We start from the raw sequence: 26,295 nt of genomic DNA on the forward strand, positions 1-26,295 counted from the left end.
TATGGAACACAGCCTCAGACGATAAAAAAAACGGCAGTGTTTGCAGTCAGAGAGGATGTTTACACGTCAAGGAACAGAGTCATTGTGGAATCTTGAGTCCTGTTTCTCTCACAGTTGTTTTATTTAATATTGAACAAAATGTTTTAAGATACAGAGTCTAAGTGAAACTTGTAGGTTTATGTAAACAGTATAGAGTATATTGCATATACTCTTGTACAGTGCAAGGGCAATGCAGGTGCTTCATTGCTTGGTTTAACCAATTCAGGCTAAAATGCTGTTATTAGCAAGACTCATTTTTGGAAAAATACTTTCTGAAGACCAAATTATGTTTTTAATTGTGAAATTAAAAACACAAATTGTGAAAATAATTTTATTTGCAAATAATTCTAATAGAAACACATTGAATAAAATGAAACAAGGTAGGTTGTTGCTTTAATGTCTTTTAATTAAAATAACATTTTCAATATTATATCACACTTCAATCAGAAGCGGAACATCCGCTTTGGTATGTTTTCTCCCATGCATGTCAGAGGTGTTACCCAGTCATCTGCAAAAAGTTTGTAAACAGCGGTGTTAAAAAGGCAGTAAAAATTAGCCTGCGTACACAACGGTGTGTTCAAGGCACCACTGTTTCCATTATGTTTTGCCACGTTTTGTTGGCGCAGAACTCAGCCCAGCTGAAACAGCTTTGTTTTGGGTCACACTACCTTCCTTTTCAGGACCCTCCCTACTCTGCTTCTGATTGGCTAGTAGTCCTTAGCCAGGTCCTGGCACCATGTGCAGCTCCCAGTAAAGATCTAACAGAACACAGATGCTTCATTCGGTAGCTAAAACAAAGCTTACAATAGTGAAATGAGGTGCTTTTGCCAATGTTTTGAAAATTAAACCATGAAAAACTTTTCTGGTACAACTCCTAAAGATGTATGTAAACCAGTTTTGAAGAATAAATTAGAAAGAAGAAAATCCAAAGTCTGTTGTATGGAAGTTTTAAGGTGCTTTAATTAAAAGAAATAAAACAAAGAAATAAAGAAATAAAAATAATACAATATGTATTGTATTATGGAATGGACAAATTATGTCACAATGAAAAACTATTCCTTCAGTTATTTCAGTCAAAAAAGTCTTCTTTTATTTCTTCTTTTCCCAAATGCAGATTCTTCTTTTAACACGTTTAACATTTTAAATTAGGACACAGTAAATGTATACATAAAAGGAAACACATATAACAATGTGTATTGTATTTGACTTTATGACTTTGAATGTTAGTTTGATTTGATATTAATTAAGGCATTTAAAAAATAAAAAAAAAGTCAGGTAGTGTAGCTTTGAATATTTAAATTAGGGCCCAAAAACCAACAATATTTTACATTTTCAGTTTGTTCGGGGGCCCTGGTGACTGAGGGGCCCTATGCATCTACTTAGTTTTTATTTGTTTTAATTTAGGTATTTAAATTGTCCATATTTGGGACCCTTAGAAGAGTCAGAGACTGTATCTTTAATTATTTAAATCAGGACCTAAAACCCAAAGACAGTTCTCATTTTGAGTTTGTTTTGGGGCCCCCTGCTGGCTGAAGGGCCCTACGCATCCACTTAATTTGCTCACGCCTCAGGCGAGCTCTGCTCATTTGTTTGTTCTGCCCTTGATATTTTTCTCCTTTTCATCTTTTGTTTCATGGGTGCACTCATTTAGCACTTCAAAGGGAATGCATATACTCTGTACTCAGTTACTTCTTGCACATAAATGAATCATGCAACATGGAGCTGATGTCAAAGCACACTGCAGGGATAAATGAGTAAATCCAGTCGTGAAGGTGTAAATCCTGTTGTGAAGGTATCACCCCATTAATCCTACCCCTGGCTCACACCAGACCTGTAAACGGGGATTGTGCAACCAAGCTGTCCAGCAGATTCTGATTAAAACGAAGTGATGAGTCACAGTTTGATTGGTCATTTAGAGTAAGTGATACATCTGACAAGTCAATTGGTATCCAGGGTGCGTAGGTCCTAGAGGAATTACAAAATATAGATGGAGCCACAGGTTTAATTCTGGGGCATGTGCGTACCATCCAGTGGCGGTGACCTCTCAGGGGCCCGTGTAGGGGGTAGGACGCTGGCTGGGAGAGCTCTTTGATGGAGTCCAAATACTCCTCCATGGTGTGTGAGGAACAATCCAATCCTTCATCCTCTGTGTCAGACTCCTGCATTTCACTGATTGTAGGAAGTCTGTCCACTGCGGAAAGGAGGCATCTGGGCTTCATCCTGCAAAGAAAGGCATGGCCTTTAATGTTGCTGCTGTGATATTGTCAGTTGAACATTGTAGGTGGTTCCCTCTGTTTATCAAAAAGGATATCTGGTCCTACTATGAGTAATTTCCCCATTGAGATTATAGCATTAATGCAGTAAGTAGCAGTTTTGATCAATGGGAGGAACCTGAAAGGACAATAATCAATTTTCACACAAAACCATCTTTAATGTAAAGTTCCTCCTACAAAGTTACAAGTAGTGGGAATATATTTTATTCTAATATTTAACTCTCTTTCTCCACCTTTAAATTTCACAAAACACAGCACAGAAAGGATGGGACACTTCATGTTTGTGACTGGACAGAACCCAAGTCAGTTCAGAGGTGATAGGACTCACAGGATCAACATTTCAACATTAATTAATACATTTCACGATTGATATGATGAGCTAAACATTCACAGGGTCACCTGAGCAGTCAATGTTTATGTTTAGTGTGTATAGATTTTTTTTATGGTGAGACATAACACAACAGTTAAAATCACAGGCTTTCAATTTTAACACACACAAGTTCTGTGGAGGTCATTCTACGTGGCTCTGAATATTTATACGCTTTGGACCCTGCATAAAGGAATTAATGTCACTTCCTGTGTCCCCTATGTGGTGCAAGAGACTAGGTGCATTTGACTTCATGCAGTCAGCCGCGGTCATCTCGAACGCACCTAATATTTTATGTAACTGAAATGAAGATTGTCACTGAGGACTTACTTCCTGTTGCCAGTAGGTGGCATAACGATCATGACTCCTAATTGGCACCATAGCTACAGTATGTTTCACCCATTTTAAATTGAAAAGGACCTCGCCCTCCAAAGGGCCCCGACTGACATGCAAGAAGTTAATAATTCACCAACTTTTAAATAAACTACTTTTTTCACTCAATGTGAAGAGACAAGGACCACAAAAAATGTCTCCAGAATGCAGGAATTAAGTGTTTGATGCTCTAAATCTTCCCCAGACCCTCCACACAACATTTCATATTTCTTGAAAATAGTGTTAATGATCTTCTCATCTTGTTTTTGAGCATTGTCAGGTCTCTTGACACAAGTGTATAATCACGCCCCTAATCTGAGCCCTTACGCCCCCGACACTTTTCAACACAAAGTGACGTCCCTGATTATAGTGTGATGCAGACTCGCAGCAGAGAGAGAGTGTGTGTGAGAGAGCTTGTGTAGGCAAGAAAGACAGGGAGCATGTGAGTATTGACAGAAGTGTTGCTGTTATATGAAAACATTCTCTGATCATGAAGCGTTATGTTACTCTACAGTTGAGTGGTTTATCACTGGAGTGTATGAACTACATTTGGACTGGTTTCAGTTCACATTTGTTCTGTGATAACTCCTCTGCAGGAATGTAACACAGGAAGTAACACAGTACATCACGTATTTACAGAATTAGCCTTAAGTGGCCTATTGTGATGTCATGTATCACATCATGTCAGTATGACCTCATTCGTTGTACATCTAATACATAATATTTTCTGAATAATTTACTTTTCAGCATGTATTTCCCTGTCTAATCTTGTCATTACATATGGATGTCATTTCTGAATGTATGGATGATACATGCAAATGTGGAGCGGCTCAGGTTGGGCTGGATTCTCTGGCCAGCCTCCCTCCCTTTCATAAAGGCTTCACCCCCCCTAAAGTTATTGCTTGTGGGATGAGGCTGAAGCAGGATGTGGTTCATGCCCCACTGGATCTGTCCGGATCTGTACCCACAAGCACAAACACACCCTCACTTCACGTGCCATTGCGTCACAGCACAATGACTCATCACAGTGTAATGTGTGCACTGATGGCACATAGACAGTACAATAACATAAAACCTACTGCTGTGGGAAGCAGAGACAATAGTTACGCACTGTAACAGTCCAGCAAGGAGCAGAGTAGGTGAGGAAAAAGCTCTCCATGCGCCGAGAGGCACGAGGGTTAGCACCAGAGATGGGGACTCGAGTTAGAGACTCGGACACACAGTGACTTGAGACGCGACTTGAGACTCGTTCTCAAAAGACTTCAGACTTGCTTTATTTTTTAGGAAACTTCTGATGAGCTTGCTGTTATTCCCCTCCCTCCGTTACCTATAACCGGCCTACTTAACACGTAGCATCTGCTGCGCGCAGCCGCACGCGAGAGATGACAAACACCAGCTGCTGCTGAGCCATCAGTCATCATAAACTTTGGCTTTAAAACTTCATATAATAAGACCCAAACAAAGACGCGCTGAACACAAATAGGTTAGTAACCTGTGGTGAGTAAACACCACCAGCTCAGCACTGGCCATCTAACATTCTTGCTTCAGCTACGACCTACGAGAGGTTAACTCGTTATGAAAAGATGAACGAGCGTTTGTTTACTTGCCAAAATTGTGGTGGTCGATTAACGTAATCATTTACGTCCCGCTGGCTGCCATCACGTCAATTATTACCGTTGGCTAGAAAGAGGTTACTGGTTTATTGTTGATCGTGTAACGTTACAGTTTTATTTAGTTATAACGTTACACTGGTTTGAGAGTCTGGGGGATGTGTTGACTTACAGAAGTTAAAGTCATTGATTGCATTGCACATTACATGGTTGTGCTCTGTAAGTTAAAAACAGGTTACAGCTTTATTGTTGACCATGTAACTTTACAGTTTTATTTAGTCATAACTTACACTGGGTTTGAGAGTCTGGGGAGTGTGTTGACTTACAGTAGTGTATAAGCTTATAACAAGTCATTAATTGTAGACGCATTGTACATCAGGCTACATGGTTGTGCTCTGTAAGTTAAAAACAGGTTACAGGTTTATTGTTGACTATGCAATGCCACGGTTTTATTTAGTTAACGTTACACTGGGTTTAAGAGTCTGGGGGATGTGTTGACTTACAGTATTTAATAAGCCGTCAATAATTGCATTACACATTACACGGTTGTGCTCTGTAAAGGAAAAACAGGTTACAGTATTCCTTATAGCCATACAGTTTTATAAGCAACCTGGATTGAACGCAGCAGGTGATTCGTATAACGACGAGAGACTTGAGACTTGACTTGGACTCTAGCTCAAAGACTTGACTTGGACTCTTGCTCAGAGACTTGTGAGCATCTCTGGTTAGCACACAGTTAAAGCCCCCCAAATAACAACGACTGACAAACCACGCCATACGGAGTGAATCATCAAAAAACGAGAACCATGAAATGAATGGATAAGTAGTGGGAGTTATTTACACAATTAGAACAGTTAGAATTAGAATAAGGTCTCTTGAGATGTGAGTGGAAAGTAATGTTCTTGAAGATGCATTTATAAACAAAAATGTTTTGACTCAAACAAAGCTTAACCATGTCATGTGATCTGCTATTTCCGTACACTTTAAGAACAAATATTACTGGGACCACTAGAGAAAACTACAGACAAACATTTAATATCTAGGATTTCAAATTATAGATACTATTACTGACTATCGATGTAATAATGTGCCCAAAACACAGCACATTGACAATACATGGTCGACCTAGTGTTTCCCTATAATTCATGCCAGATTACAAAGTTTCTCCTGAGAAACGTCAAAATATTGTGAAAATACAGACCTACAACCTAAAGTAGCAGTTTCATAGCCCTCTGCACACTAGAACGGTGTAGGTCTTACGACACTAGAATCTGGGGGGGGGGGGAGCGTTTTAATTGTCTAACGTTAACTTCCCCCAGGCTGCTCAAAAAATGATAATTACCAGAAAGAAATACAGAGGACATGAATTCAGCGCCTTCGCCCCTTTCTATATGAATTTCCATCCAAACACAGACTTACCCAGAAATGTCTCTGTGATTCTTCTTGATGATAGTTTTTGTAAATTCCTTCTCTGTGTCTTTCTGCTTTCCTGTCTGCCTTGTTGTCTGCTTTATTTTCACCCAGGATGCCAGCAGTTTGTGGGTGTCAACTGGGCTTTTGCTGAGGCTCTCAGCATGTACTGAACATGTTGAGGCGACGTGGAGGTGTGAATCTGTAAGAGCTGTCGGAGGATAAGCCAGGCCAAGGGAGCTTTTATAATGCATTAGCCAGACTAGGCTAACAGAACCAATTATAGCCCTCAGCACAGAGAAAAGTCAGGCTGTAATGGTGGATGTGTGTTAGGAGGTACTGTACAACAAGGATGGTCAGGAGGGTGACAAGGCGACCAGTGAGGGGCTCTCCATGGTGGGGAAATGCATTAAATCATATCCAGACAGCTAGTGACTGCACAAGTTACAGCTGGAAAGGCTTTTAGTGGTTGTTTTATTGATCAATTTGTGGCGCTCCTCTGTTGAGCCGAATGTACGATCCGGGTAACTGTTCTGCTTCTTACAGCTAAACAGCAGTGACTTCACCTCAGCATGGTCCGTGAGTTTTAAAGTTATGAAATCACAATCAAAATTCGTAATCACACACACATAAATGCTATTGAATATTGTATAACAGTTGTTGGAATTAGGCCTCTAACACCGCACTGTAGAGGCCACTACATAATGTTTAAACTTCAAGGAAGAGTGGAGTACTTTTGTTCCAGTAGAGGAGATGAAAAAAAAAATAGTGTTAAATAACTGAGCTGCTGGATGAACCTATTTTTGTTTGTTTTGATGTTCACTCTAACTGCTTATCAATTAGATAATACTGTTCTCAATCATCACAGAGGAGTGTGTGTGTGTGTGGTTGTGTGTGCTTCTCTTGATTGTGGCAGACTTTTAGGCCGAGCAAGGAGAAGACTTATATTTAGAATTTTGTCTGGGATATTTGTTGCAATACTATTTTCCGCAAAGACTGTGAAGGCAGACTACTGATTCCTCAGTATATAAAATACACTAGAAATAAACACCATTGTGTCACATAATGAAATCAGATACAGAGAATGCAAATACTGTGGTTGAGAAACCTCCTCCTGGGTCAGATGTCCTCAAGTCCTCACACACACTGTAAATGAAACACTCCAATCCTCAAGGGTTAATTCCAATATGTGTTTATTGTCCATCCAAGTGCACAGAATATAGAAACCGAGCTGGTCCCAGACAGCAACTGATCAAGCTCCTTACATTTAGTTATATGCCCATACGCTCCTCCTGTGTGGGCCTTAATGCAAGGCCCTTTCCAGTTTGACTTTTGACACCATTATTGTCTCCACCTGCCCTATTCCATCCAAATTGACTATTATGAAAATAAAAGCTTTATTGCCATGCTGAATGTTTCAATCCATTGAATATATTACTTGCAAGTGAGTGTGTTTTGTTCGTGTGCTGTGCTGGAAAAGTTGGATGTCATCATGACCTTTGCTCAGCTGAGGGTATGCCAAAGCTATCTCGGAGCCTCCCTCCACACAATGGGCCCCATCGGTAGGAATGCATGAGCAACACCAGCCCTCTGCTAGAGACACAGCTCATATGATGCCTGACTTCTTATCAGAATACTCACAAGATGAAAAAAAAACTAAAATAAAAACATTAACAATGGCTCCACTCCATTATAGTTTCATTGTGTAAGATTTAGAGGCAAAAAAAGGAACCAAAACCAGATTTAGATTGAGATACTGTGAGCGAAGAATCTGACAGTTAAAAGAGCAATGAAGCCACACCATATGGCATTTAATTTGACATTAAAGTCAACTCACCTTGCTGAACATTGTTCATTCAATTAAAGCTGCTTTTAAGAGCTTCTGTTTTTAATGGCAGGCTTATGATCGTCCTACATAAAAGTCTCACCAGTCACGCAGCCAACATCAGATCAGTCTAACCATATTCCCTGATAATATCTAATTTACTTCAACAGTGATTAAAGTGTGGAAAGAGTGGAAACACTGTGGCGCACAATGTAGAACAAAATGACCCCAGTAACAACGCAGAAACACACATAAAATGAGACTCACGTCCATGAATCTATCACTCTGGTTCATGCTGGAACACGTTCTACCTCATGTACCTGCAATCACATGATCAGCACAAAGCCAAACATTAAACAATGCTCATGGTTTCACTGTCTACTCATTTTCTCACTGTTATTCAAGATAACTTCATCCATCTAGGATTAACAAATCAATTCTTGAACTACTTTCAAGAACCAAATTAGTGTGTAACAGTGTGTTAAATTTAAATTGAAACATCCAATAGATTTCCCTTTGAACTAGTGTTTTTAATTGGTCATGGTGGACTGTTTAGAACATTGTATTGCTTTTGATGTTCAGCGAAGTGTCATGTCATTGGATAATCTTCCAGGTGGAAGATGAGAATATGTGTATGTATGCGGTGCTGCAGTCAATGCATTGTTTGTTTTATGCTTGCACATGGCATAGCCAGATGATTGTGATTCCAAAGCTCCCAGTATGTAGACATTTTAGAAAATAATTTAAAATACACATTTTGTTAATAAATTTGAGGACAGACAAACAAAGTACCATCACCAAACGTGTAACACAAAAAAACAATAAAATAACAATATTATAACACAGGGCAGGGAAACTGAACAAAAAAATCAAATGCAGATGGTTAAATAGTATCATGAAAACACAGTGAGAGAGGATTTATATTTAAGGAGTAAGCAGCTGTCGTAAATCCAGCGTTCATTTTAGTATTTAATCAAATATGTGGCATTTTCTACAGCCCCTGCCCCTCTCCAAATTACATGACTAAATAAGGCCACAGACGCCATAGGAGCTGACTAACTGGAGCAGGAATTTGAAAACAGTAGTGACTGGAGTCAGTGATCATTACATGTGGTAGATTGTTTCCACGCCTGATTTCACCAGAAATTTTTATTTTACTCATACAGTAGTAACAGGTTGCTTAAACCTCCATATCCCACAAAATACAGAGGACATGACCGCAGTATCCTCACTTGTAACTTCCACCCTGTAGAGAGGCAAAGAAACAAACCCTCATTCAGTATTAAAAACTTTTAAGGTAAAGCTGGATTCAAAGTTTACTCCTGAATTCTTGTTAAAAGAATTGAGGGGGTGGTTGCATTCTTTGGCAGCAAAACAACATATGACCTCCAATACTACAAATAAAGAGCCTACATGGCACATTAAGGCTTGCAGGCTTCTAGTCACTGTACTTAGAAAACAAGCTGGAAATGAAAGTGTTTGCATGCAAGGGGAAGACTTTATGTAAAAGATTATATCAAATTAAAGAAATTGGCTTTGCAAGTGTTTTATGAGGAAGGAAATGCATTCAACATGAACACACACTGCGTTTTGTCAAGTGAGTGGGAATGTAGATTGAACTAAGCCCTTTGTTCAAATAAAGGGCTGTGTTGGTGCAACCCGTTCTCTCTCCCCGACTCGTCACATATGACCCATTGGCGTCAGTTTGTAACGCACTGGGGATCCCTATAGAGTCATAGTTCAATGCATTGGGGAAACCCTGTAGCGTTCATTTTTGGACACTAAAGGAAGGTGTATGATATTTAACAGAAAAGACAGAGTAAGAAGGTGGTTGGGGTCATGGAGGGCCAGAACGCCAACTTTGAACCAGGGGACCGTGGTTTGTGTCCTGCGTGAAACAAAAAGTCAACATTAAATATTTTTATTTAAGTTACGTAAATTGCGAAAGTTACGTAAGTGACGGAAGTTAACTTACGTGTTAAACTTACCCAAACCATGATCTCTTCCTAACCTTAACCAGGTACTTTTTGTGCCTAAACCCAACCGAACTATCGTTTCACAACTTCACTCACATGCCGTTTCAATATGGCAATGTTTCGAAACGCTACCGTTTTATTTTGAAAATCTAACCAGTCGTTGCATATTTGTTGTTGCTAAGCGTTGCTAACTTGATCGAGGGGCCCTTAATGTCTATAAATGACACTAATTGGCTACCCAGGGCGTTATAAAAAGCGACGCCTTGTCCAGGCGTTAATATGTGACGAGTCGGGAGTGAGAATGTGTTGGTTGGTGGGGATGTGTTGCTTCAGGTTGAGGTTAAGCCACCTAATGTTGAACTTTACTTTTGATTTCAACCACCAACCCTATGAGAATGCTTTGTCTCACTGAACTAATCTGTTTTAGATAACGCCTTTATTAGTGTGGCTACATGATTTGAAACAAGCATCAACTACACAACGCTCTTCAGGCTCAAACAATCACACACAGATAAGCTTAACATACTGTTAGTTACTTATTTTAACCACCAGTCCTCTAAAAATGTTTTGTCACACTGAAATTCCCCCCTCAAAAAGATTATAAATGATCTTTTTGAGGGGTGACCTCCATGCATGACTAGCATATAATCATTGCCTCACAGGAATAAGGATGTGGAAACAGTTGTTTAAGCCACTGTGGAATTAGATGTCCGGAAAACTGAGTCAGTTTCCTGCAGCAGCACACCATCTAGGAACTGACACCCCCTGCTCTAGCACACAGTGAAAGTCACCCTTGATAGGAATACCACCCAAATGATCACACATCCTTCATACTAGTTTCAACATTTCACCCCCCGTGTATCATTTTGCTGCTACAGTTCCAGTAAATGTAAACAGTAGATTAGAAATTTCATTGGAATTATGATCACCGGCTAGGAAGCTGAGTAACACTGTAAAATGAAGTGTAACCATACTTTTCCATTAGCGAGACACCTGCCATCACCCTTTAAATTTCACACTGTGACTGACTGAAGGTTCATGATATTAGTACATTATTCCTGTCCCTCTCTTTTATAATATACTCACTATATATGGTAAACATTGTAAAAAGGTACCCAGTCACAAATGCTATGTTAAATGTGGTAATTCATCCTCATTAAAATGTCTGGACACAGTTAGTTTGTAATGAAAATAAATGGCAGGAATTTGCAAGAACGCGTCTTTATGTCTGCAGTAGGACAGCCGCTGCTCGCTCTCTCTGTACTTAGACTGGTACCTCAGACACAGCTCCACTGAGAGCTGACCTCAGCGACACACAGCTAACTATAAAATGGTGTACACTAAGCTTGCATGCTAATGTGCTATTTGAGGCATGTTTCATAGTCAACACGGCTCAACATAAACCCTGAGATTAAGGCCAGAGCTGAAAATAGATGCTGCTGTGATTAAGAATAAACTATAAGGCTCAGGAACACGGGTATTACGGAGGACTGAGATGCACCATGTCACCTGATCTAATGGTAGTTCACCTTAAGGCCTGGTTAATCTTGTTAGGGTTTTTCCAGTCAGTTTGTTGGTGTTTAAATGTTCCTTTCCCACAAACACTGACGCATGAGATGGAATTACCAGCCATTTTTTAAAATTAGCTAAATAACATTATTGTTCATAGCCACAGTAGCCTTAATTAGCGTGGAAGCTGACACATAACATTCTCAGCAACATTTCGGAAATTCTTTCCAAGAGTTATATGAGTAGATCAATGCATCTCTCATGTCTAGTGTGCTAAATATAAAGCTACAGCCAGCAGCCACTTATAAGCTTACCTGATCATTAAGATTGGGAGGTTGCTTAGCCTTTTTATACTTTGGTTTTGTACAAATTAATTCATAAATCAGTGGGCCGGTGGAATCTATATATAAAACAACTCTGTGTTACACTGCATTCAAAGGTGATACAGACTAACTGACGCTATTTACTGATGCTCCACAGCAACATAATGGACACGCTATGATGCTGTGGATGAAGCAACACGTGGCTGGACATTTATGGACAACACTACCTGTCCTTACTGCTTGCGGGAGATACTCTCTCTGCTGCAAGGAATCAATATTTCTCTACCTGAGAGTGCCAGAGGAAAAACAGAGAGGAACAAAAGAGCAAAACGAAGAGGAATGTTTGAGAGTTGGGAAAGAATGGCGAGATAATTGCAAGACAAAAGTGAAAAAGAGAAAACAGAGGTAGGCAGGAGATAGGGAGGAGCATGCCTTCCTCTTTTACTTCAAAGTAAAATGACTTCAAAACTAGTATATGTTTAATATTTAGCAGCTGACATGTACTGTTACTTGAGAACACACATTCAGTACTCTTTCCTGCTGTGCTGTTGCCTAAGCTATCACTGCAGTGACTGTGTATTGCCCCCAGCTGGTCAGAAGGGACTACTACACACTATTTTACCTTATCTGAGATGAGCTTCCCAGTTAAATCATGCTGAGTGCAAAAAAAAATAGAAGGTTGCATTAGAGAATGAGTTACAAAAGCACACAAACAATTAATGGACGCCTTAAAACGATTGTTAGAAACAAATATCAAAGCATATTATTGAAACCACACGACTTAAATCTTCAAAGGATGCAAAATCTTTCCAATGATTAATAAAAATAGACTCCCTGTGTAAACTGAAAAGTATTCCATATTCATTACAGCAACATCCACTCCTAAGTTTCTCCACTGAGTATTGTAAAAAGTTTCCTCTCAAATATCAGCTCATTTTAATATGTTATTAAGAAAATAAACCAAACAGACTGACAGAAAGCAGCTGCCCTGTTACAGTAAGCACATATCTGTGTGTGTGTGTGTGTGTGTGTGTGTTTCAGATGGGAACACACTGCGCTCAGATTAAACAGATCGTATGACTCATTTTACTGTCTTCTATCAGTAGGAAGTGCTTGGATGTGTAAATCCATCACTTAAAAGTCATAACTGTATAACTGTAATGCCATCTATTAGACATATAATGCAACTCTTTGATATGCTAGTGCCAAATATTGGTCTTGCCTTCTCGTCTCAGCAGGTGATTTCTTCAGGTGTCCTCTGGTTGGATCAGATATCAGAGCAGCTCTTATCTGTATACAGGTTCGGTGGTATACTGGATCAGTGTGTAAAGCGTAAAGAAAACTAAATCTCTGTGCCTGTCAGTGATGGACAGAACTCTGAGCAAACAAACACTGCAAACTTTTTTAAAGTAAAAAGCCAAACAAAAGTTCAAAATTGGAGCATCAACAATGTAAAGGTAGTAGTTAATGTGATGACACATTAACTGTTCACTGGACGTTTTTGCTAGATCTCTGCTCTGATTGGCCAGTCACATACTGCCTGGCCTCTGGCTTGGGGTTTTACACCCTGTGTCTATTATTGACAGCTAAAATGTCAAGAAGGCTAACACGTTCATGCTAAAAACACCCAGTGTGAAGACTTAAAAATGACTGTTAATAAACTACTAGCCAACATCAAGATTTCTGCTGTGTAGCGTGGCAGTGAACATATCACCACTACTGTAAACAGCCTCAAAGAGCACATTAGCTTAAACAGACCATGGGGCTTCTGTGTTTCTGTGTTTACAGTTAGCCTACTGCATGTGTCAGGCTCTTACAGGTAGGTAGATTAAGATGGATATAGTCACGTGTTCGTCGCTGACATTTGAAACAATAGAGGTTTCTGTGTTTTTAGCCAAACTGGTTTTAGGGACCACAATGTCGTTCAGTCAACTGGGTCGGTCCACCAATTCAGTCCAGACTAAAATATCACCATGAAACTTTGTACATAGATCCATGGTCAACAGAGGATGAAGCACACCAACTTAGATGATCCCCTGACTTTTCCATTAGTGCCACCTTAATGTTGACACTTGGATTGCCTTGAAATCTGGTACACACAGATATTTTCCCCTCAGGATGAATTTTAATAACAGAAACTAAACCAGAAGTAGATAAAAAGTAACACTGAAAGCGAGAACCATTACGCAAACAAATAATGATAAGAGTGAAATGAATTAACAAGTTGTTTTAATGCAAAATGTGCATGCATCTGCAGAATCACACACTGTAACTCCTGATTAGTAAAACAGTTTCCTCTGCCCCCCAAAAATATCACCTGTTCTGAAGTTGGTTTAGCCGGTTGACCTGTTGCATTGTTAAAAAGCATCTTGCTTACAGTAGTTCAACTCATGTCCATGTCAGTGATCTGATCTGATGTTACTGTTTTCAAGATGTTTGCTAAGGAAATATAATAATGTAACATTTTAGCTTCCTCTCTGGAGCTAAACCCAGACAGTGAACTGTTTTTCTGTGAATAAGTGAGTGAATCCAGCTTCTGAATGATTGACAGTGGACAGCACAAGTAGCTATGGAAATGCTTTGTGAGCAGGAATAACAGAGAGTCAGTGGTTACAGATAAAAATCTAAACTACCACATTGAAAGTCTGGGATGATAAATTATTCTTTAATTTCTCTGGAAAATGTGCACAAGACAGATACAGTACTTTTCAATTTTGGTAAGAATACATTTGGATTCGAATAATACTTGACTAATATATTCCATCACTCTGTCTGTCCTGTCTGTGTGGGTTGTAGATTCAAAGTGCATCCTTCACACAGCCTCATACTTCACACAAAACGAAGGGAAGGTGTTATCACAGTCATAATTGCTCCAACCATCTGTAAAGACAGAAAGTATAATGGTTGTTGCAAAGGTTGCGAAGAAATGGCTAAAGCAATACTGTACAAAAACTGTCATAATTCATAGATCTACTTCAGGCTGCAGGTGGATCATAAAATCATTTTTTAATACAATATATTTTGTTTGGAGAAACCACCAAGTGTGTAAACGTGTTATCTTACCAGCATTGAATGTTGAAAGGCACGAGTTGGTGCTTTCCGGAGACATCTGATCAAAGAATCCCTCATAGAACCAGGAACCATCGAGCCACAGCCACTGGCCCTGGAGTGAAGAAGTGAAATATTATCCTTTATTAAAAAGTCTGATTTAATTCCATTTTAATAAGTACACTGATTCTTGCTGAGAGTCAAAAAGATAGGATTGACACCTTTCCATTTGTGTTTCTTAAATACAAAGTTTAAGCTACATGGTCATTCGCTAAAGATTCAAATCTATGGGAAACAGCTAGCAGAGAGCGAAAAAATACACCTTCCGACCTGTTTAAGCTCACTGATCAACGTGTTTACTGATTTGTTTGTAATTCATAGACAAATAGAGATGTAAACAAGTTGTGGTTATAGAGGGAGTTATGTGCTGTAACTGTTTCTTGACAAAATGGTTGAAACAGTCAGGCGCAGTGACATTGTTGCCCCCTCGAGCCTTTATGCTAAGCTAAACTCCAAACTTAAGACGTGAGAGTGGTATCGATCTTCTCATTGAATTCTTTGCCCAAAGTGTCAAACTATTCCTAACTTAGCAAGTACCAACTCTCATGTGCGCTAGATAAGAACTGATTTTTGAGTTTCCGTGACACTCAACACCCGGTTATAGCTTGAAGATACATTTAAAGTCAGACACACACCACTTCGCCCTCCTGTCCCTAGCTTTATCTGATGGTCTTACATCAAAAGAACCATAGTTACACACAAACTCTTGTTTTAATGTCTACATCAGCTGCATACTTGCTTGCATTGCCCTCATTCAATCATAGGCGCCTTTTTCTCTGCTGAAATAGAAAACAACCAGCAGCCCGAGGAAGGTTAAAATCAAGGGCAACTGGACTAGGTTGAAGATACTCAAAGACATTTTCGCGATGGCTGAACACCTTCACAGACATCAGCCAGGAGCCATTTTTAGACATGATTGCTTTCTCAATAGAAGTGATGGCTTTTTGTTACTCAGACATAGTTGTCTGTTACATACATGCACCTGGTGCATTAGAGGGAGTGGAGGTACTGCTGGAGAACAAGTAATGATAGACTGTGTTCTGTTCTCTCGCAGGCTGTTGGTACAGGCCGAGCTAGTTTGCCATGCACTGTGAGGTGACTCTGCCCTGTACTTGGGGGCATAACATGCATAATTTGTCACAGTTTGTGTTTTTTTTGGCCCAAAGGAAAGATGCTTAGTGTTTAATGTGTTGTTTAGTCATCTCACCTCAAGATAGAATCCACCGAGCCAGGCTGGAGAGATGTCATTAGCAACAGTTTGCTGATAGAGGAAGTAATACTGCTCACGGCTGTGGACTGAGACCAGGCTGGCATCGAGATCAGCGCAGTTAGACTGGCGGAGAGAAAGAAGACGGAGAAGGATGAAGCGTGGAATAGAGATGGAGATGGAGAAAAAGAGGTGAAGCCAAGTGCATAGGTGGGGTAGACAGTAACAATGAAGAGGGAGAAATATGAGGGGAGGAGAAGGAAATTAAAGTGATTGAGGGTGGAATGAGAGAAACAAAGTGATAGTAAACTCAGTTTGAGAAGGGGATAAACAAGTCTGTTGTATTAGACTTGAAGACCCCTTTTTTAACTGTGTGATTACTTTAAACCTGCCATAACTCCAACACTGAAAACTCAAAACTAGAAAAAGTACAATGGAACTCAGAGTTCCTACTTGAGAACTTCATGGAGAAGCAGTTCTGTAAATTGACGTAGTAATATTTTGCCAATGTTAATAGGTGGCTGGTTACAGTAAATAATCTCTGAAAGTCATCTTCTCTTCACAAAATGCACCTAGAACGCTTTTAGGTTGGAGGTTGAAAATGTGCTCTGGAAGATTCCGACCTCCATGTATGACTTGTGGGGCCTCACAACCCTGAAAACAAGTGCAGGCCTTAAGTCAAAGAGAGACCGGCTTTACCCAGAACAGGAAAAACCTGACCGTGCGGCCTGGCTGAAACAAAACAAAGAAATTCCCCAAAATCCTCTGTCAGTTACTTAACTGTGAATTTTAAGCTGAACCCAAAGAGAGGGTTTCTATTGGTTGAGCCTTAATGGATGTGGAGGAAACCCCGGAGGTGCGGCCATTTTATATCTGAAGATATAAATACAAGCTGAGCTCAGAGCTCTGTGCCGTTTCCCAGTTCTTCAGTGAACTGTAAACACACATTCCCAGCTGCACCAGCAAAGGAGGTAGTTTCTGTTAGCGCTGAACTCTGTATTTCCTGACCACAGACTTGACTCACGGGACAAGCTGCTCTGTTTTTCGCTTTTTACCTCTCTTTTACTTTTGTGTGAGAACACATTTTATGTTGGATTTCTGAGAAGAGTTGTTGTTTACACAGCCAAACTTCCACCTGCAGAAGAAGACTGATAAACTCAATGTAGTACTCAGTTAAGAAGAAGATAACTTCCGGATTTCCTAAAAGGACTGATGCACCTAATTGCTATGACATGAGAGGCTTTGTATGTCTAGGCAGAAGATGATTCTATAACTGTGTCGCTGCTGTTTGCCACAATAATTAGGATTTGTATAGTTTTTGGTGTTAGCTCCTGTCTGAGTGCAGAGACATTAGCACAGTCTATCTGAGCCAAAACCTGCACCCCCTGTTGAATGTAAAATTCACTGCTGATGGCTGAATGATAGATTGTGGTATGCTGCACCTGCTGAGGCAAACCAGATCTTGTAAATCTTGTTTTGTGTGCCTTTTTTTCCTCCTCCTTCCTGTTTACTAACCCCACACACACACACACACACACACGCCACGGGACATCTGCAGCCAGGGCTGGACTGGTAATCTGGACTACCGTGCAAATGCCCGGTGGGCTGACAAACCTTTGGGGCTGGTGTAACATAAATTATTTATTTATATAACTGTATTTTTTATGCCAACGATCGGCCCATAAAGCACGGACAGAGCCCCATTGGGTTATTTTTTATACTGACATTTGGCTGGCCCAATCACCTCTCTTACTAGCCCCCACTCCCTCTGCCCTCTCTTTCTTGCGTTGGGGGCCATAAAAAAATCTTCAGACAGAGGACACCAAATGCATGAAAATAACCGATATGTTTGCTTCCGGGGCTGCTGTAGCTTCAACATCAGCTGCAGTACCCGACGAAGTGCAGGCACTCGAAGGAGTAAAGGAAAGCCGTGGCCACTGCCAGGCAGAGGAGGAGGCGTGAGACAGCGTAGAGGGACCGGGCCGAGGGACAGAGAGAGGAGAGTGGAGGTGAAGCGGAAAACATGGAGTTGCTCAACGTGTAGGGAGGGAGCAGGGAGGGAGGGGGATTTACACTGGGGACGCTGGGGACATGTAGCCACCACTTTTTGCAATGGCAGATGTTAAAAATGTCCTGAAAAATAGCTTGCACCAAAAAATGTTAATTAACAAATAAAAATGCTATGAGAAAGGTTCTATTATAAATTTTTATTAATTCTATTATATTTTTATATTCTGAATTGTACCCTGCCACCGGAACTTTGTGCTTCCCTTTATAAAAATAAAGACATTTACACCATAAATTGGTGCAGAAAATGTCTCCAGAATGCAGGAAATTAAGTGTTTAATCCTCAAAATCTTTGGGGGAGGAGCCCCAAACCCCCTCTATCAAATATTTCATCAGTAAATATTTTTTCTAAGTAGTAGAAAAATAAAAATATATTCTTGTCTTGTTGTCATGGCGCCAATCTTCTGCAATGTTACGTTTCATGGGCTAAGTGTTTCATCACACCCCTAATATGAGCCCTTAAATGGAAGGATGGTGTATTAGTGCGGGGTGTCCGACCGATTTTGGTGCGGCAGCCTAGCATCAGTGTGCAACACCATTTTGGTAGTTAGAATAGACAGAGTGTCTCCCATCTTGATCCAGAAACCTGCCGACTTTAAACCTCGATTTTGAACCGGATCCACAAGTCCGCCCGTCTCCCTCTCTTTCTCAGTCTCTCGCCCCTACTTTGTCATTGATTGATTGAATTTGTATTCCTCTCCGGGAACTTATCGTGGTGGAGAGGTTTGCGTTCCCCGGTGAGCCTGGAGGCTGTGTTATCTGGAGCCTAGCGCTCCTGGTAGGGTCTCCCAAGGCAAAGTGGTTCCACGTGAGGGGCCAGACTGAGAATGGTTCATAAAGATGCCTGATGAAATGAGGAAACCCGGGGCCCCTGTCTGGAGCCAGGCCCAGAGGGAGGGCTCACCGGCGAGCGCCTGGTGGCTGGGTTTGCCACGGAGCCCGGCCGGGCACTGCCCATAAAAGCAACGTGGCACCCCCTTCTCCATCCTTTGGACCCACCATCCATCGGAAGATCCACAGGGGTCGGGTGCGCTGCCACATGGGTGGCAGTGAAGGTCAGGGGCCTCGACGGACCAGATCCAGGCGGCAGAGGCTGGCTCTGGGGACGTGGAACGTCACCTCTCTGTGGGGGAAGGAGCCGGAACTTGCGTGGGAGATGGAGCGCTACCAATTAGATCTGGTGGGGCTGACCTCCACGCACAGTCCCGGTTCTGGAACCGTACTCCTCGATAGGGGATGGACCCTATTCTTCACTGGAGTTGCTCAAGGTGTGAGGCGCCAGGCGGGTGTGGGGATATGTTGGAGTTTACTCCGGTGAACGAGAGGGTCGCCTCCCTATGCCTTCGGGTAGTGGGGGGGGGGGAACTCTGTTGTTTGTGCATATGCACCAAACAGCAGTTCGGAGTATTCGGCCTTCTTGGAAACCCTGAATGGAGTTCTGTATGGGGCTCCAGTAGTGGACTCCGTAGTTCTGCTGGGAGACTTCAACACGTGACCGAAAGAACGAGATCGCGGGTACAAGCGGCCAAAATGGGTTTCCTCAGGCGTAGAGCCGCTTCCCCTTTGCGTTGAGAAGAGCCACTTGAGGTGGTTTAGGCATCTGGTAAGGATGCCTCCTGGAAGCCTCCCTAGGGAGGTGTTCCAGGCACGTCCAGCTGGGAGGAGGCCTCGGGGAAGACCCAGGACTAGGTGGAGAGATTATATCTCCACACTGGCCTGGGAACGCCTCGGGATCCCCCAGTCAGAGCTGGTTAATGTGGCTCGGGAAAGAGACGTTTGGGGTCCCCTGCTGGAGCTGCTGCCCCCGCGACCCGACCCCGGATAAGCAGATGGATGGATGGATGGATGGATGAATTTGTATTTCTCTAATCTATGACTGCTTGTTTATCTAGTAGCATAAACAATATGGACATGAGGCGCACTCTGGTGCCAGTTATAATGTGTTATTTACATCAGCTTCAGGCCAGGTCAGAGAGTCAGAGTTGTAGTAGTAACAGCGGCCCTGGAACCCCGTCCAGCCTTCAGGACACACCATCGCTGCTGCTGTGAACGTCAAACAAAAACAACATTATACATGTCGCACACTGCAACAATCCTGTGGGTTCAAATCTACTCAATCACTAAATCTCGGTACAGAACTTGCATACTTCAATTCTCCCTTAAAGCCAGAAACCAAAGAGCCGACTGTTGATCGAGCACATGTGTGAGTGGATTCTCAAACTAAATTGTTCCGGGCTTTTGTGATAACAGAACTTATAAAGGCCTCCAGTCATTCAAATGAGAGGCCAATGGAGGTTAATGCCTTGGTATTTAAGGTCAAAAAGTTTTTAATTTAATTTTTAAAAACAAGCCAAGCTAATAAAGTAAAAACCTTTGTCTCAGTCTGAATGTATGTGTGTTTTACGTTGTAACTTCATTATGAGGCTCCCTATATGTTATGTGATGCAAAGAAAATAAATTTGACTTACGGACATTGGAGTTCTTTACACAGATGGAGGAAAAGCCACCAGAGTTGCATGGGGAATTGCTCCATCCCTCTGAGAAGAGAAGATTAAAAAAAGGCCATGAGAACAATAGAGCAGAGTGTTGTAATGTAATGTAAATGCCAGAACTCACACTAATGTCAAAAAGCTTTGAATTTTCATTATGAAAATGAAGTCTATGTGCGTGACAAGCTAAATTTTTACTACTGGCTGCAGACCAATAATTTATTGATCATTTTCCATCATTTAGAAACACAACCATACACAAATATATATTCTGCTTCAGTCTTTAAAGGCTCACTAGGTACCTTCAATAAAATAACAGTTTGGAATATTTGCAGAATCTGTCACTATATCCTGATAGTGGTTACTTTGACAAGTAATCTGAGAAAAAATCTGGTTCCTTTGCCAATCAGAGGCAGGAGTATCTAACGCAGTGTCAATCCCTGCTCCTGCATACGTTGGGCAGCTCCCCTCTCCTCAGTATCTTCAGCACGCAGCTACAAGACAGGCTTTGCAAACACATTGTCTGAGAAAGAACCACAAGCAATGAAAAAGCTGCCCATCCCTCCTTTGCCAACAACAGCGTATAGTACAAAACATGTGTGTGATCAAGTTCTGGCGCCACACGAGGCTTCGGGCTCATTATGTTCGATGCAATGACACTCGTATTGAAGAGTTACAAAGAGGCATGATAACAAACAGAGGGGAATAACTTTTGAGAAGGGATAGTCGTGTGCTAGCATCTCATCCTGCTGTTAGACGTTGTCACAGCTGCCTCTGAAACCCGGGGCGCTCCACCGAGCACTGGAAGGGTGTCTTTCAGAAGTTGAGTCATGGCGAGGGGGATCAGGGTCCTGGAAAGACTACCGCTGTGGAGAGCAAGCCCTACGAGGGATGAGGTTTTCCTTCTGCTCACGTACAAACTCGATACGAGCGAAAGGTTTTGCATGTTCAATTGTAGTCGACTGCAGCTTTAAAATCGATTGCACGCTGTGATATTAGAGTCCTTGGACCTTCATATGTTTGTCTTTTTACCATTAGAATTAAGCAGTAGGCAGGGGTTGCTGCTGTCTGGGGACTCGATGCTCCAGCTGTTGTTATAGAACCAGGATCCATCAAGCCACAACCAGTTGTCCTGGAGGGAAAGCACAAGATCATCAGTGCTTTATTGTACAGTGGAGTTAAAATAACAATCAAACATATGAAGGAATAAAAATAGCAACACATAAAAATAAGCACAGTTGAATAAATCACATTAAAGCAAGAACATATTGAGCAAAAACACATAAGGAAAACACAATTCAATTATCTCTGTATGTATATGGGCCAACACCACATTAGCAGTCATAACACTGAGCTCCCAAATGCATTCTGAAAACTAGGGGGGGAAAGTACATTAATATAGAAAACTGCAGCTTTTACTTCCTGGTATTAAGCTTTTCTTTATTTCCTGTGTTAGCCATAATAATAACAGAGTGAGCCGAGTGGGGCCAACGCTATCTTACTGAACCGAATCAGTTTCATTGTGGGGTTTCACATTATGACTATACACTGGATAGAAATATAGAGGGAGTTCTGAATGGATGCAGGAAGGCTTGAACCTGTCTTGAATATGACAAAAAACAAAGCTCTTGGCAGATGATTAAAACAGCATGGTAGCACATCAATAGGTACACTGAATACAAATATGTCTTTTGAGTAGTGTGTGGTTCAGGGTTTGCAGCGTGGCCATTATGTCAAGTTTCATGACTTTCATCACAATCTCCCGGTCTTCAGTTACAACACTTATAACATACTCAAATCAGTGTATTATCATGATGCATATTTATATGGGAAGGTGTTTCAAATCTCAAATCATCTAAAAAGTGTTTATCTGGTGGTGTTCTGTAGAATTTTCTGATTTACCCCTACACCCGAAATGTCACTACCTCAGTCTATAAAAACTATATTTAACATATTTAAACAATTCACCTTTTTCTTGCTTGTCTTGAATGCCTTTCTTTGTGGTGCTGCAGAATACTACCACTATGGCTAAATAATTTAATATCATGATGTTCTTTGTACCTGTAGGTAGAAACCGCCCAGCCAAGCGTCTGCCCATCCATTATTGTTGGTGAACTGCTGGAGAAAAGCGTACTCCTGAATACTGTGGACGGAGACCAACCTGGACTCAAGCATGGCACAGTTGGACTGTTGGAGGCGAAGAAGACAGAGGGACAAAGAGAGACACATCAGAGTCAGACTTCCTGAAGTGCTCATGATCAAGCTATAAAGACAGGTCATTTCCTGCGTAGATGGTGGTCAGATGTGAGGTTAAAAAACAGGCCGTGAGGATTCCTTCTAACTGAAACTTAAATTTGATAACAACATTATTTGACTTGAAAATGCTTGAAAGTACAATTACAATATAAAAATGCTTTTTGGTACTTTGTGTTGAAGTATCCACTGAAAGCACACAAATCCACAGTTTTGTTGATAAGATAAAAACACTGCACATACAGTGCACCACACAAGTGACAGCTTGTAAAAAGTAACCTTAATACTGTGGATCCTAAAATATCTAGAATGTTTTAATACAAGAATGTTTTTCATCCTTCCTGACTTGATTCAAGAATTCACATGCCATCATATTTTTTTTTCCTTGTTTGAAGCATGAATATAAACTGTGTCAAAACGTTGATAGAAATAATTATAAATTATAATAAAGATTTTAAGTTGGAAATCTGACTTGATTGCGGAGATAGCTCATTTTTCATCACCACAGCCTCTACTGCGCATCTCCTCCCACCAGGACGCATAGCAAGTCAACAAGATACCAAACCGCCGCAGTCAAGGAAATAACCTGAGTGCACCAACGGAAAAAAACTAATTTGATGGAGCGACACAGCGCTCCACGCCATGTGTTGACACCAAAATAGAAATTGTAAGATAGAAATGTATCACTACTACAAAATGACCAAATGATAAATCCATTTATGTGCTTATAAAAATAGCATTAATAGAAAACAGTGGCTTGAAAAAGTGGAAAACCAATCAGCCTGCCTTCAGAGAGCGTGTTTGGCACTGCGGTGCTGTTTGAGTTTACCTGAGCCTGAGGCCAGGTCATGCCCTCATTCTCAAAGTAGTAGCAAAGTCCCTGGAACACCTCCCATCCATTAGGACACATAAACTGGCTCTTTGAGGGAGGAATTGTTCGTGTAACAGGGTTTGGTGTTGATGGAGATGGCGTAGTGCCACAACAAGGCGTAGTAGTTGCAGGTGTAGCTGTGGTTGTAGGCGTAGGAGGTGTAGGTGTAGGTGTACTGTCACAAGTCGTAGTAGTTGTAGGTGTAGGAGGTGTAGGTGTATTGTCACAACAAGGCGTAGTAGTTGTAGGTGTGGTTGTAGGTGTAGGTGTAGGAGGTATAGGTGTGGTTGTAGGTGTAGTTGTAGTTATAGGTCTGGTTGTAGGTGTAGGTGTAGTTGTAGGTGTAGTTGTAGGTGTAGGCCTAGTAGTTGTAGTAATACAACAAGTAGGAGTAGGTGTAGTTGTAGGTATGGTTGTAGGTGTAGGTGTAGATGTAGGTATGGTTGTAGGTGTAGTTGTAGGTGATGTAGGAGTGTGGAAAGAAGAGTGGTTGAAATTCACAGTGACTGTGGTGGCACCAGTGACAGCATCTACTGTGAAAGGAGGCACTGTGAAAAGAAGAAAAGCCTGAATTAGTGCAAACAGATCATCATGTAAAACCCTCTGTTGAAAAAGAGCTTTAAAAATAAATAATAAATATAATATCTGCCATAAATCATCGGATCAGGGGGCTTTAGAAGTCCCGAGCCTTCGCTGCTGCTGCCCCAAAACTCTGGAACAAGCTCCCCCGTTCGCACTATAACAGATGTTGTTCATTTTAAATCAAAACTTATTTATTTAGAATGGCTTTTAATACGCAGTAGTGGTGCAACAACTTCCCTCTTCTTCTCATGTTTTTAGGTAACCTTATCTGGCTTACTGTTTTCTAGGCTTCATGTTTTTTCTTGTCTTTTATTGAATGCCGTGTTGTTTTTTTCTTGGTTTACGTAAAGCACTTTGGACCCCTGCTGTAAAGTGCTATGTAAATAAATGGTGATTGATATATTTTTGCCAGTTTGAAAACATAAATGTAATTGATATTATAAAGCCTAGGCTAACCTGAGGAAGGAAAGACATTTAGTAGAGTTTGCACAGTGTACCAGCACAGAAAGACAATACAGTAAGGGACTCAATTATTTATTATATAATATTCATAATTTCATCCACCCACAGGAAATAAAAATTTATAGACTGATCTGATTTGAGAAGAATCTTCTCAGTAACTTTAATGGGCTCATCATCAATGTTTTGTGGTTTTATTAAAGTGGCTGTATTTTCTCTATGCATAAGAAATGATAAGTAATCACTTTCTACTGTGCTCTTAAGAAGGTGGAACAAAACGCGCATTTAATCTTTGGGTATTTAACCTTGTGCTGCTGTAGTCGTTGCTATTTACTTTAGTGTATTGAGACCTGATAAGATTACATTATAGTTTTTAGACCTGAGACCGTGTGAAATCGCTGCCTGTCACATTGAAATAACTAGTCAACTGTCTAAATAAGCTTAAATATGTATTGATCACAACCACTGCAGTAATGTTACAAGAAGAGGGGTTTTCAGCACGCTGAACTAAGGGAAAAAACATTTTTTGGAGTTTTTGCATTTGAGGACAAACAAATCACACTGACATATTAGTGCCTTAAACTGCTGTTGTGGCAAACTAGATAGCAAACATTTGCTAATGGACAGACCGAGCCTAAACGGAGCAACACAGGCATTTATTTGGAGTTGTGATGAATGTACATGTTAGTGTCACAGCAGATTTTTATCTCCCACATTAGTCCAGTATTCACTTATTCATTCACCCACCTGTTGTATATTATTTTTGTATATAAAGTTTGTTGTTGTGAGAAGCATAAAGGCAACTAAAATTTTATCTCGTTATACAAACCTATGCTGTAAAATGCTAAATAAATCTACTTTGCAGGCCAGAAAGCCAAAACAATGAGCCACAAGCAGCTAAAAAGCTCTGTAAAGCTGAGGGGAACTGAGGAAGATGTTTTTAAAAAGTCAAGTTCGAACGACTCGAAACCTACATGTGATTTGTTAAAAATTAATAAGACGCGTAAACTGTGTCTTGAGTAAGCAGTCGAATGAAGTTGTACATTTGGGTGCCAAGCTAGCAGGTGCGTCCTCACATTTGTTCTGGTTTAATGTAAGGCAGCTGCTTTTAACAAAGTAGCCTTATCTTTGTGGGTAATTTTACCATGTACGGTGCAGAACCCAAAATACTTCCACACAGTGCTTCCATACCATGAATATCTAATTAGCATGACTTTGCTTGCTAGTATCATTTTAATTTTTTAGCTTAGTTTACTGATCAAAAGGGGCATGCAATAGGTCAAATTAATTTACAATTTTAAAGTAATTATGAACTGTAAATTCTGAATTCAAAGTTCTTTCTTTGAATCTTTCATTACACAGTCATTTGGTCCACATCATTATAATAAATATGGAGATTAGCTTTAAAAATCCCACTGGACCTAATTGCAGCTGTGTGTGGAGAAAAAATAAGAGTCTGAATCTAAAACACTTTTGCCTTAAAATTCATTTGTTTTATGAACTATTAGGGCCACATTGAGGAGTAAAAATAATCACCAGAATAAAGTCGTAATAT

At 40.7% G+C, this 26,295-nt stretch overlaps 1 protein-coding gene across 1 annotated transcript; it reads right to left on the reverse strand.

Moving 5' to 3' along the window:
• Positions 1–14,348: 14,348 nt before the first annotated feature.
• LOC123970089 (macrophage mannose receptor 1-like) lies at positions 14,349–24,403 on the reverse strand. Its single transcript, XM_046047957.1, has 9 exons — positions 24,349–24,403; positions 23,658–24,247; positions 22,637–22,762; positions 21,608–21,707; positions 20,555–20,623; positions 20,038–20,129; positions 16,020–16,145; positions 14,768–14,867; positions 14,349–14,584 (listed from the first exon to the last, which is right to left on the reverse strand). The coding sequence occupies exons 1-9, from the start codon at positions 24,356–24,358 to the stop codon at positions 14,517–14,519; spliced, it is 1,281 nt and encodes a 426-aa protein (XP_045903913.1). The 5' UTR covers positions 24,359–24,403; the 3' UTR covers positions 14,349–14,516.
• Between the last annotated feature and the right edge of the window lie 1,892 nt (positions 24,404–26,295).

This window comes from Micropterus dolomieu, linkage group LG04 (assembly GCF_021292245.1).
Source record: "Micropterus dolomieu isolate WLL.071019.BEF.003 ecotype Adirondacks linkage group LG04, ASM2129224v1, whole genome shotgun sequence".
Taxonomy (NCBI): domain Eukaryota; kingdom Metazoa; phylum Chordata; class Actinopteri; order Centrarchiformes; family Centrarchidae; genus Micropterus; species Micropterus dolomieu.

Coding starts and splice junctions, on each gene's coding strand:
- LOC123970089 (XM_046047957.1), bottom strand. Junction 20,624..21,607: donor CCTACTGCTTAATTCTAATG/GTAAAAAGACAA, acceptor TTCTCTTCTCAG/AGGGATGGAGCAATTCCCCA. Junction 14,585..14,767: donor CCTTTCAACATTCAATGCTG/GTAAGATAACAC, acceptor CTGTCTTTACAG/ATGGTTGGAGCAATTATGAC.